General features: G+C 41.4%; 3 protein-coding genes across 5 annotated transcripts in view; 2 read left to right on the forward strand and 1 right to left on the reverse strand.

The window, feature by feature from the left end:
• Positions 1-317: 317 nt before the first annotated feature.
• galcb (galactosylceramidase b) lies at positions 318-11,160 on the reverse strand. Of its 3 annotated transcripts, none has more exons than XM_008287020.1 (17): positions 10,981-11,160; positions 10,815-10,883; positions 10,669-10,732; positions 9,297-9,410; positions 8,715-8,854; positions 8,286-8,324; positions 7,087-7,217; positions 5,876-6,031; positions 5,339-5,463; positions 3,800-3,927; positions 3,240-3,329; positions 3,066-3,155; positions 2,807-2,951; positions 2,372-2,552; positions 2,099-2,262; positions 1,806-1,882; positions 318-756 (listed from the first exon to the last, which is right to left on the reverse strand). In XM_008287020.1, the coding sequence occupies exons 1-17, from the start codon at positions 11,119-11,121 to the stop codon at positions 610-612; spliced, it is 2,001 nt and encodes a 666-aa protein (XP_008285242.1). In that variant the 5' UTR covers positions 11,122-11,160; the 3' UTR covers positions 318-609. The 3 variants fall into 3 exon arrangements, with proteins under 3 accessions (XP_008285242.1, XP_008285243.1, XP_008285244.1); XM_008287021.1 differs by lacking the exon at positions 7,087-7,217 and adding an exon at positions 7,936-8,063; XM_008287022.1 differs by lacking the exons at positions 10,669-10,732; positions 10,815-10,883; positions 10,981-11,160 and adding an exon at positions 9,796-9,878.
• Positions 11,161-12,325: 1,165 nt separating this feature from the next.
• On the forward strand, positions 12,326-14,013 carry tmem187 (transmembrane protein 187). Its single transcript, XM_008287023.1, has one exon. It carries the CDS (start codon positions 12,443-12,445, stop codon positions 13,226-13,228), a length of 786 nt encoding a protein of 261 aa, XP_008285245.1. The 5' UTR covers positions 12,326-12,442; the 3' UTR covers positions 13,229-14,013.
• A 1,339-nt stretch (positions 14,014-15,352) lies between these two features.
• Positions 15,353-16,411, forward strand: part of yipf6 (Yip1 domain family, member 6) — a 2,642-nt gene continuing 1,583 nt past the window's right edge. Inside the window, exon 1 of the mRNA XM_008287024.1 lies at positions 15,353-16,082. Within this exon, the coding sequence (XP_008285246.1) occupies positions 15,744-16,082 (339 nt within the window). The 5' untranslated portion in view covers positions 15,353-15,743. The remainder of the gene's footprint in view (positions 16,083-16,411) is intronic.

Below are 16,411 nucleotides of genomic sequence, written 5' to 3' on the forward strand. Positions count from 1 at the left end.
CTTCCAGTTAACTTGTGCAATGTCAGTAAAATGTATGTGTGAAATGTATTCTGAACACCTCTAAGGCAATGTTTTACCACTGTTCGTCACTTGAAAATGCCACTTGCAGCCAAAAGAAAGGTGTTGGTGGAATAAAACCACGTAGAGATAAAAAGAATTTTGGGCTTAACTGTAGCAGCAAAATGTTTCACTATATTGATGAGGAAGGCTGTGTCTGTTGGCATTTTGCTTAGCAGGTAGTACACAATGTGTTTTTTTTTTTTTTTGTATTTCTACGAAAGCAGTTGTTGAAAACCAGGTCACATTACATCATTTGATTCACAGTTAAGTTGCAAGATGCTTTATTTATTAAAATTGTCATTCCATTTTGTCGTACATTTTGCTCCAAACTGCACACATGAATTTCAAAAACTGAAAGCCAGTAAAAAATAAAAAAAAAAATCATTAGAACCACATGGTACAAAATCATTTACAAGTATGTCAAACAACAAACTTCAAAGTTGCTTTACATTATATTACATCATATTACTGTCAAATCAACACATGAATCAAGTCAATAAATTAAGTAGAACATTCACAGCATCATATTGATCATTATTTCACTGTTAATTATTGCTCTGCTATTACAGCAAAGTTATCAAATTGTGCCAATTCATATGAGTGCGTTCCAATGGCAGCCCAGCCATTCTTAGGTGTCAGTACCACAGCATTCTTCCACAGCGGGTATCCATTCAACAACCCTGATGCATACTGGCCCTACAGGAGAGAGGCAACACAGTGACAGGCTGCATGAAACAGATTTACATTTGTACATGTTACCAGATACAGCATTACCCTACATAAACTATCTGCTTGCTCTTCGTGACAGTCAGTCACATAGATATGACAACTGAGGCATGCAGATTGTTGAAAGGGCCGAACAAACATATTACCAATACTGTTTGGCAGCCAATGCTGTATGCAGTCTGTGTGCCAGAGCAACACGTGTGTTATTCTTTAGGATTTGGCAAAAAGCAGTGTCAATATTATAATGAAAAATATCAACAGGTTCAGCTTCTAATATGTTTGTTTAGAGCACACTGCTGTCACCCACACGTGACTGACAAGCCTCCGGTTACATCTTTGACCACTCCTCTTGATAGAACTGGTGCAGTTCAAATACATTTTCTTAACCCTTTCAACACTATAGCCCGCTATACCAGTCTGCGGCTTTCACCCTGTTCAACCCTGCAAACCGCTTTACCGGTCTGCCGCTTTGATCCCGTCCACCCTGCAGACCGGTGTACCGGGCTTCAGTATATGGCGACTTTCTGTTACATTGATTTTGATTGTTTATCAGTGGGAATCCCCGTATGTGAACAAGCGATTCAGGCATAAAATAAATGATGCAAATAGCAATAATAATAATAATAATAATAATAATAATTGCATACAGGGTTCTCTCCAGCCTCATAACAGAGTAACGGCCCGTTACGCTGCTGCCTGAAAAAATTTTGCTGCAAACTGGGCCGATACATTGTTTTCGAGGGTATGTAATGGGAAAATATTTCACAACAAGCGCTATTCGCTAACGTAATCACCACTAGCCGTTAGCAGCAGTAAAGACCGATGACCGATTAAAAGCTGTAGTGATTTTAGAGGCAAAATGGTCCCAATTTGGCATTCTGATCTCTTCTTTAAGCATTCACAAGCATTCATCAGACTTCAGACATCATCATTAAAGTTGCAAAAAAGCACAAAGATGGAACACAACAACTAAAAGAGAAGCACTACAAAACCCTTTCCAACAATAAGTCTCCACTTACCTTCACAGTGAGCGACAGGGTGTACCAACCATATGCTTGAGTACCAGAAAGTCCTTCTGCAAGTACAGTCTGTCCAGCTGTTGACAAAAGCAGAGTGGAAAAAGGTACAGTAATGACAGAAGCAATTTAGTTTTGTCTTACGTTGCTTTGGACAGTATTCGTAAAGATCAGCTTAAAATTCAACATGAGATTTGTTAAGATTTCTTTAAAAAATCTATAATACAAAAAACATTTTTAAACTAAAATTCTACAACTCCTGTCTTGAGTTTGTAGTAAAGTGTGATCGTGCTGACCGAGATCATTGGTAACTTTGTAGGTGCCGTCAGCAAACACCCAGAAGAAGACTCCTTTAGCACTGCGGACTGAGCCACCTCCTTTATCCACTCTGGCTGCTATGAACACACCACCGCTCTTAATAGTCTCCATGAAGACATCACATGTGATTGTCAGATCCTGCCTGTAAAACAGCAAAATAACAACACGGTTCTAGATTTCACATAGTTGACTTGTGAAATTTGCAAAACTCTACAGTCACTGGGTCACCAGTTCTGAAAGCATAATCTCACCACTGATAGTCTCCTATGACACTGATGGTCTGGTCAGCATCTGCCACCCATGTGACGGGTCTCTGGGTCACAACCTGTCGCAAGGTGAACACGTGAGGTCCAGGGTCAGTGAGGTTGACGTAGTACTCAAATACCCCTGTTTGGTCGGCAAAGTCTGGAGCCTCAGAGAAGGGAGGGTTTACTATCCAGGGTTTAAACACAAACAGAGAAAGCACATTAGCCTTTTCTTCCTTCACTGTAAAAAATTGAAATTGTATGTTGTTAAACACTAACTTTTAATTACTTTTTATTACTAAATCATAATTTTAATGACATAATTTAAGATGTGTAATACTTTCCTTGCCTCAAATAACCTGTCCAACTGTCCTTCTTGTCTGAAATACACCCTGAATTACATGTGTATGATTATCTTGGTTCTGTGTACGCTGTACTCACAAACATCAAAGCTGTCCTTGTAGACTTTAGGGAAAGGAGCTGAGGGAGGTGGGTCAGGATAGCTGCCCTTGTTTCCCGTGGTAATTGTTGTAAGTGTGTAAACCTCGTCTTCAGCCAGATGTAGGGTAAAGGATCCATTCAAAACCTAAGAATCAATATAAACATGTAAAAACAATGTTAAAGTTGTTGATTGGTGTCGAAATATCACAGATGATGCATCTTACGTCAAAGCTTAAACAATTTTGAATTGTCCCTTTACCTTCAGTGGAGCTAGTTTCTCAAAGAAAGAGGGCTTTTTTGTCTTGAAGTTAAACTGTGATCGCCACACCTGGAAATCTTTGATGGAAGCCTAGGAAACAATGAATAGCCTTGAATGAGATAAGAGTATAACTCAACAGCTTTTAGCAGATTGATGAAGACCTCATAAACTTACAAGTGATCCCTTCAACTGGAAAGTTGCATTCTGGGATGTTACATTAAAGGGGCTGAGTGGAGGTCTTACGCAAACTGAATGATCGTGAGTCTGTAAGGGAAATGAACAGTTTAGTAAATCGCTTTCATTTTTAGTCTACATTTATCTTTGCGAGTCTATAAATAGTTTAGCACTTCTTAATTCTTCTTTTCTAGTTCAATGTTACACTATGGGCCATAAGAAATAGCACTTCATGTCCTTGTATGTATGTCAAACATATGCACAAAGGACAAATAAAGTAGAACTGAAACTTAAAATCATGTACCTCAAAAGCAGATAAAATAGTTTAGGTTACAGTAAAACTGCAGCAAGTGGAATTTACTGCTTTGTTAGTGTCTGTAGTATAAGCAACGAGAGCAAGAGACTCTGTGGCAGCTAAGCTCAGTTTAATCATTGAAAGCTCAAAACGAAGCTATCTAAAATTTAATTAATAAACCGAAAGAAATAAAATCACAGAGCCAGGAGATGAAAAGATTACAGGAAAAAAGTATAAATGTGAAAAACAAGACAGCCTAACTTGCCATGGTTTCTATGACAATAGTGAAGTTTCCTTTCCCATCAGTCAGCGCTACATAACTTCCACCTTGTTCCAGATGTCCAACAGTCTGCAGGTATGTCCATCCTGGCTGGGTAAACTGTGTGGTGTGGGCTACAAGGAAACAATATAGTGCCATTTAGGTTATCTGTAAGTAATTGCATATACCTTGTTATAAACCACTTTCCTGGGACAAAGTGTTAAACAGCAATTGATTAACAGATATTCTTTTCAGAGTTTAAGAGTAATTTCTTCAAGAGCTCAGACCATTAATTACAACTGTGAATTACTAAAAATTCAATAAGGTTCACCACTCTATAGGTTAACATATTGTATACAAATATACAACATGTATATCACTAAAGCAGCACAGGAGACAAAAACCCCTTTACTAAATGCTAAATGTTTTATTCCAATTAAGCTAATGTTTTGTATGTGTACAGTTAACTCAGTCTGGTAAATCATCAGTATGTTAGTACAACTTCAAACTGTACGGCTCACATCTCAGTATATTCAAACAGAGGGCCTTGTGGTTATGCGGTTTGGAATGACAGAGGAGTTGTGCATACATGGAGAGAAACGTGAATTCCTGCAAGCAGTTAGTCATTTTAATGCTTTATCAGATATTTTAACAATAGAAAGATGACAGATAATGAAAGGAGCAAAGCCACATACAAAATGCAAGTCCCCAGAGGCAATTGAACCAGGGAAGGTGTACTTCATGTTCCACTGAAGGAATACTTCAAACCACAAACTGGTACAATCACAAGAGCCACCACCAGAGGAGACTACCAGGTCCCCCACAGACAAACTACCTTTGGTCAATCTGTGCTGTTAGTGAGGAGTACAAACACATGGAACTCTATACCAACCACAATAAGAGAATGCACCACCTTCACTACCTTCAATTTTCATCTCAAAAACTGGCTTATAAATAATCAAACTTTTCTCACAGCAAGGTAGACTGTCTGTGGTGTACAGATACATATACGTATGAGTATCATGCACTTTGTATTGTTGACCGTATTTAAAACCTTGTGACTTAATTTTTTTAATTAAACAGGGGTCACAAGGTAACAGAATAGCAAACAAAAATATTAACACTACAAGAAGTCATATTATTTCATTTGTAAATTATACTAATGTTATTTCTTAGGGTTTCTACAAAATCACTAAAAACAAGGAAAAAGGAAATGCTGACCTGGTTACAACTGGCTGAGTGAGTAGAACCATGTTGCTTTATGGGCTGAAACACTTTTTAACCCTGAAGCCATTGGAAAGGGGAATGGGAATGAGAGTTATTTATGACATTGTGAAGTCAACCTTTCAACAATCTGCTTTTTCACTCAGAATGTAGTTGTCCCATTTGTTGTTCAGTGATCAGTGGTTCTCAAACATTTGTGGCATGGCTCCCTTCAAAAGTCTAAGAAAAAGCTTTTTAAACAAATGTGTCTTAAATCAACAGAAACAACATGTCTCATATTAGCACACTATTTGTCTTTATGTGCAAGAATGTCATGCAGACCTGTGATCCAGATAGGAGACTCAACCACATAGTTGCCGCTCCAGGGCTCCTCAGCTGTCATCAGGCCATCTCTGCCGAATGGCAGGTCCTCATAGTAACTGGCCACAAGATTCCAGGAGATGGTGCTAAAGGAAGAATCACAGTTATGAACCACACTGCTGCATAAAGGGACTTACTATAGCTTTTCCCTGCATAGGTACATATTTGTATTAACTTTATTAAAATGTTAGTTTAACAACTGGAAATGAACACTACTATTAAACTGTATTGGCAATGGAGAGGGGAAAAAAGTAGCGTAGTAGTAAAGTAGCAAAGAATGAACAATCATGCTTTAAGTCTTTACATGGATGTATAGTTATGTTTTTACTCTTTATCACATAATTTAGAAATAATTTCATAAGAGCAATTAACTCTAATCAAAAATAAAAATTAAATGTTCATGGTGATGAAATGTAGTTCATCTGATAAAATAAACAGATTTGGTCTGACATACTCTGATTTTGCTACTAATTATTACTTGTGTATTTATGTACTTACGCAGTCATTTGTCCATTAACATAGTTCTGATTAAGGATGCGAGCCCAGCAGCCTCCTCCCACCTCATCGTTGAAAGTGCTGTAGTCTTCTGATGACCACAACTTCTTCTGTGTCTTCAGTGCGTCTGTCACTGTGATGGTGCCGGGGTAGTGAGCCCTGATCACCCAGCGCACGCACGCACGCACGCACGCACGCACGCACGCACGCACGCACGCGCACGCGCACGCGCACGCGCACGCGCGCACACACACACACACACACACACACACACACACACACACACACACACACACACACAAGTTCAAGATTAACGTGATAATGATCTGAGCTTAGATCATTAGGCATGTATTCATATACAGGCAGTCAGGAGCAGCTACAAAAGCAGTACACAAATAGCCAAGCTGTGTAATAAACTGTCTCACTGATGCCCGTACTTTAACACTTTGAGGCTGATTAATCTACCCAAACAAGTCATTGCCACAGAACCTAAACGATATATTGAAAATGCAAAAACTGCACACTGTCTTTGGACAAAAATCTGGGTATGCAAGTGTAAAACTCAGCATGTATATAAGATGTGTTCCCTCAGTTCGACTCTCCATTTTAATACATTTGTCAAAAAAAGCAAACTTATGATTATTTAATAATTATGATTATATGAGAATTCCATAGCTTATTGAAAGCTAGGGGCAACAGCTACTTTTTCACACAGGTCAAGGTGGGGCTAGGCATAATGTTTCCTTCAATATATGAAATAATGATTAAAAAAAACGCATTTTGTGTTTTCTTGAGGTTATCTTTGTCTTATGTTAAAATTTGTTTGATGATCTGAACCATTTAAGTGTGAGACATATGCAAAAATAGAAGATACCTATTCTGTAGATTATTTACCTCCCAGATATCTGTAGGGGGGGTAAATCTTTTTTACAGAACTGTACATGAAACAATAGAAGAAAATGCACATACACACACCCACGCACAACATAGCCATGCTGTTAATGCAGAATTACTGCTAGTGCTGTACATATCACATCATGCAATTTTGTCCAAGTCATTAGAAACAATAAAAGATTCAGTATTTGCAGGCACCTGTAAGTATTTTGAGGAACAAGCATCATGCTGGAGACAAACCATCAGACAACAGGCTGAAGCTGTAGTAACTGGCAACAGAGGTTGTGCATGCAAACATCACGCACAGAGAAGTATCCTACCCTATCACGTCTACAGCTCTGCTGAGCTCAGGGTCTAGCAGTAGAGACATTGCAATGGGCTCCCACAGGTTGTCACTGGCTATGATCCTGACTCTCTCCAGACCACTCTTATCCAAAGTGTACCGCAGCAGCTGGTACAGGGAGATGGAGAGCAGAGAAGACAGGGATTCACACCTTGACAAATGTGGACTTCATTTGATTTTAATTTACTGCTACCAAGAAACTGCAATTAAAGCTACCATAACTAAGTTTTTAGCCATTTTAAAGCAGCTAAACAATCAAATTTTTAAAAAATAAAATAAAATAAAACAAACAAAAACTCATTATTGCACCTATCTAGCTTTAAAAAAAATAACAATAATAATAATAATTAAAAATATACTTATTGATGGAAGCAACATACTGCACAGGTGATTACATCAAAATGAGTGACCTTAGTTTAATGGTAGTCAGTCCTAATACTTTTCCATGCACTATGTAAGAGCATGCACATAAACAGCTCATAAAGCAATTGAACTGTCACTTTTTAAACTCTAATTGCAGCAGAACAACAGCCACAAACATTCAGCTGAGCACTGAAATGAATTAAAGGAGAGATCGCTGGAGGAGTGTTTCAAGCAACGACACACCCAAATGCAGTGGACAATGAACCAACTGTGCATCACATGTTTAGGCAATCAGTTGTCAAGGATCAAATTGAGTTCAGTGAACTTGCAGCGCATTGTGAAATTCATGCTTTTACATTTTCGTTGCTGTGTCATCTGGTTAAATGAGTGAAAACGCAGTTGGAGGTTTAAGCACGTTATTCAATACAACTTACGAGGGTGACTCCAAGTCGCTTGTACTTACCCAATCACCTCAACAGAATCATTAAGATACAGGTCAGCGATCATAGATTTAGCGATGCTCCAATCACCATCTGCTGCGATGATGCCAACATCACTTAGGCCAACTTTATCCAGCATTTTCCGGAGCACCTTGGCAACAAAGACATGCTCTCAGAAGAACCCTATTGGAAGTTTTAAACTACCTCAGTCACTGAGAGTCACACTAGATGGATCTCTCGGTGGGACACAACTTAATGTTAGTGGCTGTTTTTCTCCCTTTATTCACATTTTAGACACAGTTTACACATAAATATATAATAGATAAATCAGGGAAAGGACATTGAAATCTCGAGTCATATTAGTTAGGCTTACCTTAATGTACTTGGTATTGTAGCTTCGCTCATTCCAAATCTGAATAAACAAAAGTAAGTTTCAGTTTAATAGCAGACTTGGCCAGATTCATCAGTGACTTCCTTCTACAAATCCATAAATCTATTATTACATGTTTGAGGTTTTCATGCAATAGGGCTACTTTCAATGTTAAAAAGCATTTAAGGGAAAAGCATCCAACTGTTTACAGGCACTGGAGCTGAGGGTAAGAAGAGTCAGCAGTTCTTCAAAGCTTTGTCATTGTTCTGTCTAAACCTAAAATGCACAGCCTTACAACTTAGTACACAGGTTTCATGTAGTAGTACACAGCCAAGTTCCATGTGATGTTCTGAATATATTTGTTTATACAGTATGTCCACTATTGAAAGTTCATGCAGACTAATTCAATGTTCTTAGTGCAGGAATACACACCCCAATATATTGAATGTCCAAGTCATGGTACTGCTTGGCTCCAAGGACCCAGTTCACCACATATGCTGCAGTGATGTCTGGGTAGTCATAGGGCCAGTTTTTGCCATGGCCCACCCAACCAGGAAACGCCCAGGGCAAAGCTGCATGCAGACGCAGACCAACACACATAAAAGGCTGAAGAGGCTTTGTGTGTTATCAGTATACAGTGTCAATATCAAAGCAGTTTCAGGTTAGATGCCCGGTAAGACCACATTTCAAATCTCCACTACAAACTCACAAGAGTTCCTAATGTTGTTAAACCAAAGTTTACAAAGTCTTTAATATTTCAAAGATGATGCACAAGGTTTGATAAACCGGTCATGATAGATAGACATATAATAACTATGTATAGGCACTAAAAATATTCTGTATGGTACTTTGAAAAGTTCTTGATATCCATACAGAGATGTAATTAAGTCATATTTTGATCATAAATTGATTTCTGTTTCATGCTATTACGTTCTCCTGTTGACATCTATTTCATCTGTTTGTCTGACCTCTTTGGAGTGTACAGAAGAAGTGGAGGACAGTGTTCTTTTTCACCTATTAGTGTGATATTTGGGTTCCTCTTCTTGGCTTCTTTCATAAGCCACCACTCGTAGCCTCTGAAGTAATTCTCGTCGTTTTCATAGTGCATGTGGGACGGCTCCGTTCCATCTGACAAAGTTAACAGATCAGTGTGAATGACAAAACCATGAGATGACATGCCAGTGCCACAGCAGTAAGTTACTATTTAATTAAACCACACATTGCCTCAAGGTAGCCCTGAAGTAAAACACTATAGCTACAGTAGGTATTATTCTATTTCACAAATATTTACTCATTATAGCGATTACTCTATCAGACATGTTCCAAACAAAACACCCACACCTTGACCCAGCAATGTACCAATAATGGTCTCAAAACACAGATTCAGACTTCCAAGGTTTCATATGCAACACTTAAGGAGCAAATCCCATTAACTTGGCTTTTTGTATTATTATTCACAACAGTTTTCTGGTTTGCACATATATGGATGAATTACTACACGATTTCAACTTGCCATTGTGTCATGTAGAGTAGTTTCACAGTGTTTGAGCAGAGTCATAGATGTGCTTAGATGTGCTTGTGCGCTGAGGGGTGGGTGGAGCGAGAACTGGGTTTCTCCAGGAGGCAGCAATGTAGTGTTACATCAAAGATATTTTAAGACAGGAAGGGATTATTGTCATGAGAAAAAAAACAACCAAAAAAACAAATAACTCCTAAATATGTAGCTTTGATACACAGAAGGGTTGAATATATGACCAGAGTGTGTACTTAGACTATACTCAAAGGACTTGTCATATGCATCAATCCAGATACAAATATTAGATTTTGGTATTCTCCAGGCCAGGAGGACTGTTGCAATCTGTTGGAAAAGTATGGACGCTCCTTCACTGGGAATGTGGATAAAGGCACTGACGAGCTGTATCAGACTAGAACGACTTAAATAAGACTTGCTTAAAATAATACATTTATCAATTCAGCACTGTATTCAATTTTTTTTTTTAAATATACATTTGTATTTTATTTTTAGATAAATATTATCATTTATTACATTTTTATCTATTTATTTGACCTTATTTAAATTTGCTATTTTAGGAAATATTTGATATATACCACCATCTATGATGGTGCAATGTGTGGGTCTTTGTATGTGTGTCTTATTTTATAAGAAATTGAAACAACATGATAATAAATACATTTTGGGGAGAAAAATAGTGAGGATTTGCTATTTTGCTCTGTTTAAGTGACTAAATTTAGGTTTTAGATTGTTAGTCATTTAAAAACAAGTAATATGAAGAGTCTTAGAACTGGTATTGGCCATTTTCTGACAGTTATTGGGTCTTTTATCTTATATATTGCTGAACAAAGTTGTGGTGTAAATATAACTCACCAGTAGTTTGAGCGTCTCCTCCTATCTCCACCTTCAGTATGTGCAAAGAGGCTCCAAAGTTTGGCTGAAGACAGCGAAAAAGACACAACTGTGAGTTTCCACCTACTTAAAAGTGAACTTCATGAAGGCGCTGGATCATATCATACCTTAAAAAGATAGTCCAAAATCTGGCTGCGGTATGGCTCAGCATAATTAACCAGTAACCGAGACGTCGCCTATACGAAGTAACAGCAGAAACAGAAAATATCCACGCAGTTAGTTTCCTGTGGACATTATCGGACCAGGAAGTAGATAAACACCGGCTGAACTCACCCCTCCACCGCTCAAACCTCCAATTCCGTCAAAAACTCTCCCCAGTTTCTCTTCATCGTTCAGAACATACGTGTGAGAACAGCAGGAGTCCAAACACAAAATAAGAGTTGAAACAATCACCGCCAACAGTCTGCAGTCCATTCTGCTGGCGCGCAGTCCGGAAGCAGCACGCCGCTGATGAATGCGCGTTCACGCCTCCTGTACATCACATGACAGCCCTGCTGAGTGGTCATGTGACCTCAAAATTAGAAACCGATGAGCATAGATATATTAATATATATAATAAAGGTTAGATGTCTTAAGGCGGCGTTTCGAACGGGATCACCGGCAACCATCTTGCCACGGGGAAGCTCTCTGGCGGAACCTGTGGTACGTGAAGGAAGGTGAGTGATCTGCACAAACGTAAATAGCAAGTTGTGGTTATTTTAAAAAAAAAGTACATGCAACACCATATAGACCCTTTCCAAAAAATTATAATATTATGGAAACGTTGTTTAATTTCCATAATTCCATTCAAAAAGTTAAACTTTCATAGATTGTAGATTCAGGGCCCACAATTTATACGATTTCAAGTATTTATTTGTTAATTTTTTACATAATTTAGGCTTCCAGCTCATAAAACCCACAAAAACAGGAATTCCAAAAATTAAAATACTGTGAAGAAATCACCATTTACTTCTCAGTTTTTGCAGAAAAAAAGAAAGAAATTACGATCACATCAAATCAAAAAAGTTTCAGTGTTACATCTTTAAACCCTATAAGTAGGAGTTTGTGTGGAATCACCCTTTGAAGCCTGAAGTTTTGCACTTTAATGATGATCCACTGCAGTAGGTGGCGCTGTCTTAAAATGAAATGCTCTGGACATGCAGACACATACCACAAATACATCTACAGTGCATATAAATCACAGGACTATATCAGCCATCCATTTTCTGGAGCCTATCCCAGCTGACTCAGGGTGAAGGCAGGTTCACCTGGACAGGTAACCAGTCTATCACAGGGCTACACTTAGAGACAGACAACCAAGCACACTCACATTCACACCTACAGACAATTTAGAATCACCAATTAACCTCAGCATGTTTCTGGACTATGGGAGGAAGCCGGAGAACCCGGAGAGAACCCACGTTGCACGGGGAGAACATGGAGACTCCACGCAGAAAGATCCCGGGTGTCCTCACCGGGACGCGAACCGGCGACCTTTTAGCTGTGAGGCGACGGTGCTAACCACTGAGACACCTGCAGGCCCAATAATAATATAACAATTCTAATTGTTATATTATATATATTAATTGTTATATTATATTTTACACGTTTAACAGAAGGGGCGGGGCGAGCGAGCAACCAGTCAAACCCTCCATTTGAAACCACGTGCTGTTAAAATCCGGAACAATAACAGCTGTAAGTTCTGATCCTGAACATGAAGAGTTTGAGCAGCAGAACTTCTGGAACTTGAGGCAAAATGATCGCGGCTCTGCTGTCCGTGTCGCTTCCCTTCCTGCTCTGTGTTGTCCTGGCGAACAGCGACCTGTTCGGGTCGGTTCGGGTGGACCTGGACTATGACCACTACGCAGAGAAGCGGGTCGAGTCTCTGCCTGCGTTCCTGGCGATGCCGTGTAACTGTGTGGTGAACGTGGGTTACGTCTGCGTGGGTCTGTACTGGCTGCTGTGGAACCGAGGAAGCACCGAACCCGAACGGAGCCGCTACATGAGGCAGGTGTTCGCTCTCATGGCTGTGTTTTACGCGCCGGTGCAGTGGACGCGCCTGACGGTGCTGCGGCGCGCTCCCGCCGTGCTCGACCAGTGGCTCACGTTACCGATCTTCGGGTGGGTCCCGGTGTGGATCCGGTACATCGAGCAGCCTCCGGGCCGGTGGAGCGGCGCGCACGGCGCCGCGCTGGAGCTGTGCTCGCTGCTCAGCTACGGACTGACGCTGCTGCACCCGCTGGGCTTCGAGGTGGCTCTGGGCGGACACGTGGCCCTGGCGGTACACGGGGCGGTTCGGCTGCAGCTGAAGCACGGGGACCGTCAAACCCGCACGGTTCTGCTGCTGGCGGTGCTGTCCTGTGCGGGCTTCGTGGTGCTCAAGCTGCTGGATCACCAGCTCGCCCGGTACCGGCTGTTCCAGCGGTTCACCGGACACTTCTGGTCCAAAGTGTGCGATGTGCTGCAGTTCCACTTGAGCTTCTGCTTCCTGACGGCCCTGACGCGGCGGGTCCGGGACAAAACTGCAGCCCAGCAAGACTGACGAAGCCGGATCAAGTGTGGACGAGTGGCGGCCAGGTGATCCAGGTGGAAGCACGTGACCTGAGCATGCAGCACAGGTGTTCAGCTTCACGCGCTGCTTTGTGGTGGCAAACTGTTGTCATCAGTAAACATGTGATTGTCAAACTCATCCTGAGATTTTGTCATTTTACTGTCATTTTTAATTTGTTTCATTAATGCCTGAAAATAATGTTTTTGTGCAGATTTCTAAAATCCGCAGATGTCAGAGTTTCCGAGATTCATCTGAAAACAAGCAAAGTGCTGTTTACTCTGATTTGCTTCCTGTAGTTTTATTTCTGTTCTGCTCAGGTGTGTCCAGCCCTCGTCTGTTGATTTCATTTCATTTCAGGTTCACTTCAGGCTAACTGTTGCTTCGTCATCAGCTCCTTAACTAGACGCTGTCCAGATGATTCATTCACTATATATCGTCCAAGTAGCAACAGAAGAAGATCACAACCAAAAGCTTCAGTAAAATGTGGGAGAGAAGAAGAAGAAAAATACAAATATTACTGTGCTGCACCTGTTTCTAGTTTACAGGTGAAACTAAAGGCTGATCCACAACTGCTCATATTCTGTCTTGTCGGGTCCAAACGTAATCATTTGTGAATGTTGAGCTAATTTTTGTTCCCGACCAAAGCCTCGGCACTCACATGATGCGGTTAACGAGTTAATATCTCGCCAGATTCAGTCAGTAAATGTCAGGATTTGAATGTAAATGATGTTACGTTTCTTTACAGCAGAGAATAAAATAAAATATTTTGAGCTTGACTATGTGGTCAATTTATCTGCATTGCCTTAAAAAACAGTTCTGTCAACATTTGCAGCTGAAGTTATTTGGACAATTTACAGTTGTTGTTTTTTGTTGTTGTTTTGAAACATTTTTGTCTTGTTTTCTTTAATTACAGGTAATAACCAAAGTGTTAATAAACACATTAACTGGTAAAGAAAACAGGCCAAAACCAACAATTACTGTAATTTAATGTCTACTGTTTGTTCCTTTACAATGTTCTGTCACATCACACTTGACTGAACTGAAATCAACCTAAAATATTATTTAATGTTAGGGACTGAACAACACCAGGGACCTGGACTAGAAGCAGGACCTGGGGTCAGCGAGGTATCTTCAGGTTAAATCCTGGGTCTTCAGTCCTACGACGGTGGTTCTCTTCTTACTGGGTCCATCACCATGGTAACTTAGCTCCGCAGCAGGTTCTGCTGGAGGTTGAGACCACTGGTATAAAACACTTCCACTGGAAACCAGTTCTCTCCCGTAAAACTTCAGCAGGACAGAAAACGAAGCAGTTCTCACCAACATGACTTCATCAGCATAGATAGAAGAGCCGCTACACATCAGAGCTGGACTGTGAGGGACCACTGAGGACTGTGAGGGGTTTTCAGGACCAGCAGAACCCCTTAGTGTCCCCTGACCAGGATCTCTATGAGCTCCTGTCTGCCTTAGTTCATTTATCTCCTGCTGGCTACAGACAATGTCAAAGCTGCTTCATATTTATTTCCATCCCAACATCAGCCACAGCAGTAAACTGACTTCAGCATTACAGCTTGTATCTGTCGGACACGATAATGAGCTGCACCGCTTTGGATCATGGTTCTGTTGGTTCATCTGTTCCCATGTCCTTTCTACACCGGGATGAGACAGTCAGCTAAGTTGCCATGGTGATGGACCCGGTAAGAAGTGAACCACTGTGGTAGGACTGAAAACCCAGGATTTAACCTGAAGTTACCTTGCTAACCCCAGATCCTGCTTCTAGTCCAGGAGCCTGGACTGAAGTAATGGAGGAATCAAGCATCTATGACTAAAACACTGACAGACTTATTCTGAGAGACTTCGATGAATCCACTGAAAACAGGATCAATGTGGGACCGAGTCATGGAACAACTACATCCTCTGTTTATTCAGGTCTGTCTTTATCAAACATTAGGTTTTGAAGATGAGAAATGATTAAGTGTGACAAATATGCAGAAATTGAGCAAACTGAGAAGAGGGCTAATACATTTAGTAGCACTGCATGTAACAAGATACACAACATATGCAAAAACTGCAAATAATAAAATACAAATAATACAAGACAGCAATCCAAATAATATAAATCATAATGCAAAGAAAACAGTCCACTGTAGGAAAAATGAAAAGCAGAAAGCTAACCTTGCTCACTTAAAGACACGAAAATGGAAACAGAAATTGGCACAAACGTCGCAACATAAGCAGAACTTTTAAAAAGAAAACGTTTTTCTGTATTATAGCAGATGTACATGAACGCGTCACAGCAGAACGTGTGCGTCAGTTGCGTCATGCGGAAGTAAACAAGCTGACGTGGAGCAGCCGTCGGTCGACCCGGAGCTGAACTGGTTTGGAGGAACTGAACGCACTGGTTCAGCAGGACTCTCGTCGCTTCAGTCGGAGTCTCGGTTCGTCTGAAGCTCCACGAACTCTGCTGGCTGCACCCGGACTCGGAATAAGTCGCTGAAAGCTCCCTAAAATGGCGGCAGCGGAGGAGGCCAGCAGACCGTTCGCCGGGCTGTCGGACGTCTCCATCTCGGACGACATCCCGGTGGAGGGCGACATCTCGGTGCCCGTCGGCGCCTCGAGGAGAGATGACGAGCTGTCCACGCTGGACGAGCCGGTGAAGGAGACCATCCTGCGGGACCTGCGGGCGGTGGGCAACAAGTTCGTCCACGTCCTGTACCCGAAGCGTAGCTCGGCGCTGCTGCGGGACTGGGACCTGTGGGGCCCGCTGCTGCTCTGCGTGACTCTGGCTCTGCTGCTGCAGGGCGGCGCGGCCGACAGCGACGACCAGGGAGGACCGCAGTTCGCTGAGGTAAGGCCGCTCACCGGCCCGGTGCTGCTCCGGTCCAGACTGTAACCGAACCGCAACACGGAAAATGCTACCAAAGTATAATCCGCACCACATCCGTGCTACCACACACACACACACACACACAACTACCACACAGACACACAAAACTACCACACACACACACAACTACAACACACACACACAACTACCACACACACACAGCTACCACACACAGACACACAACTACCACACAGACGCACAACTACCATACATTTGCGTGGGCTGAGGGTCACAGGACGAGGCTGAGGGTCGCAGGACGAGGCTGAGGGTAGCAGGACGAGGCTGAGGGT

The sequence above is a fragment of the Stegastes partitus genome, unplaced genomic scaffold, assembly GCF_000690725.1.
Source record: "Stegastes partitus isolate 25-593 unplaced genomic scaffold, Stegastes_partitus-1.0.2 Scaffold483, whole genome shotgun sequence".
Lineage (NCBI taxonomy): Eukaryota > Metazoa > Chordata > Actinopteri > Pomacentridae > Stegastes > Stegastes partitus.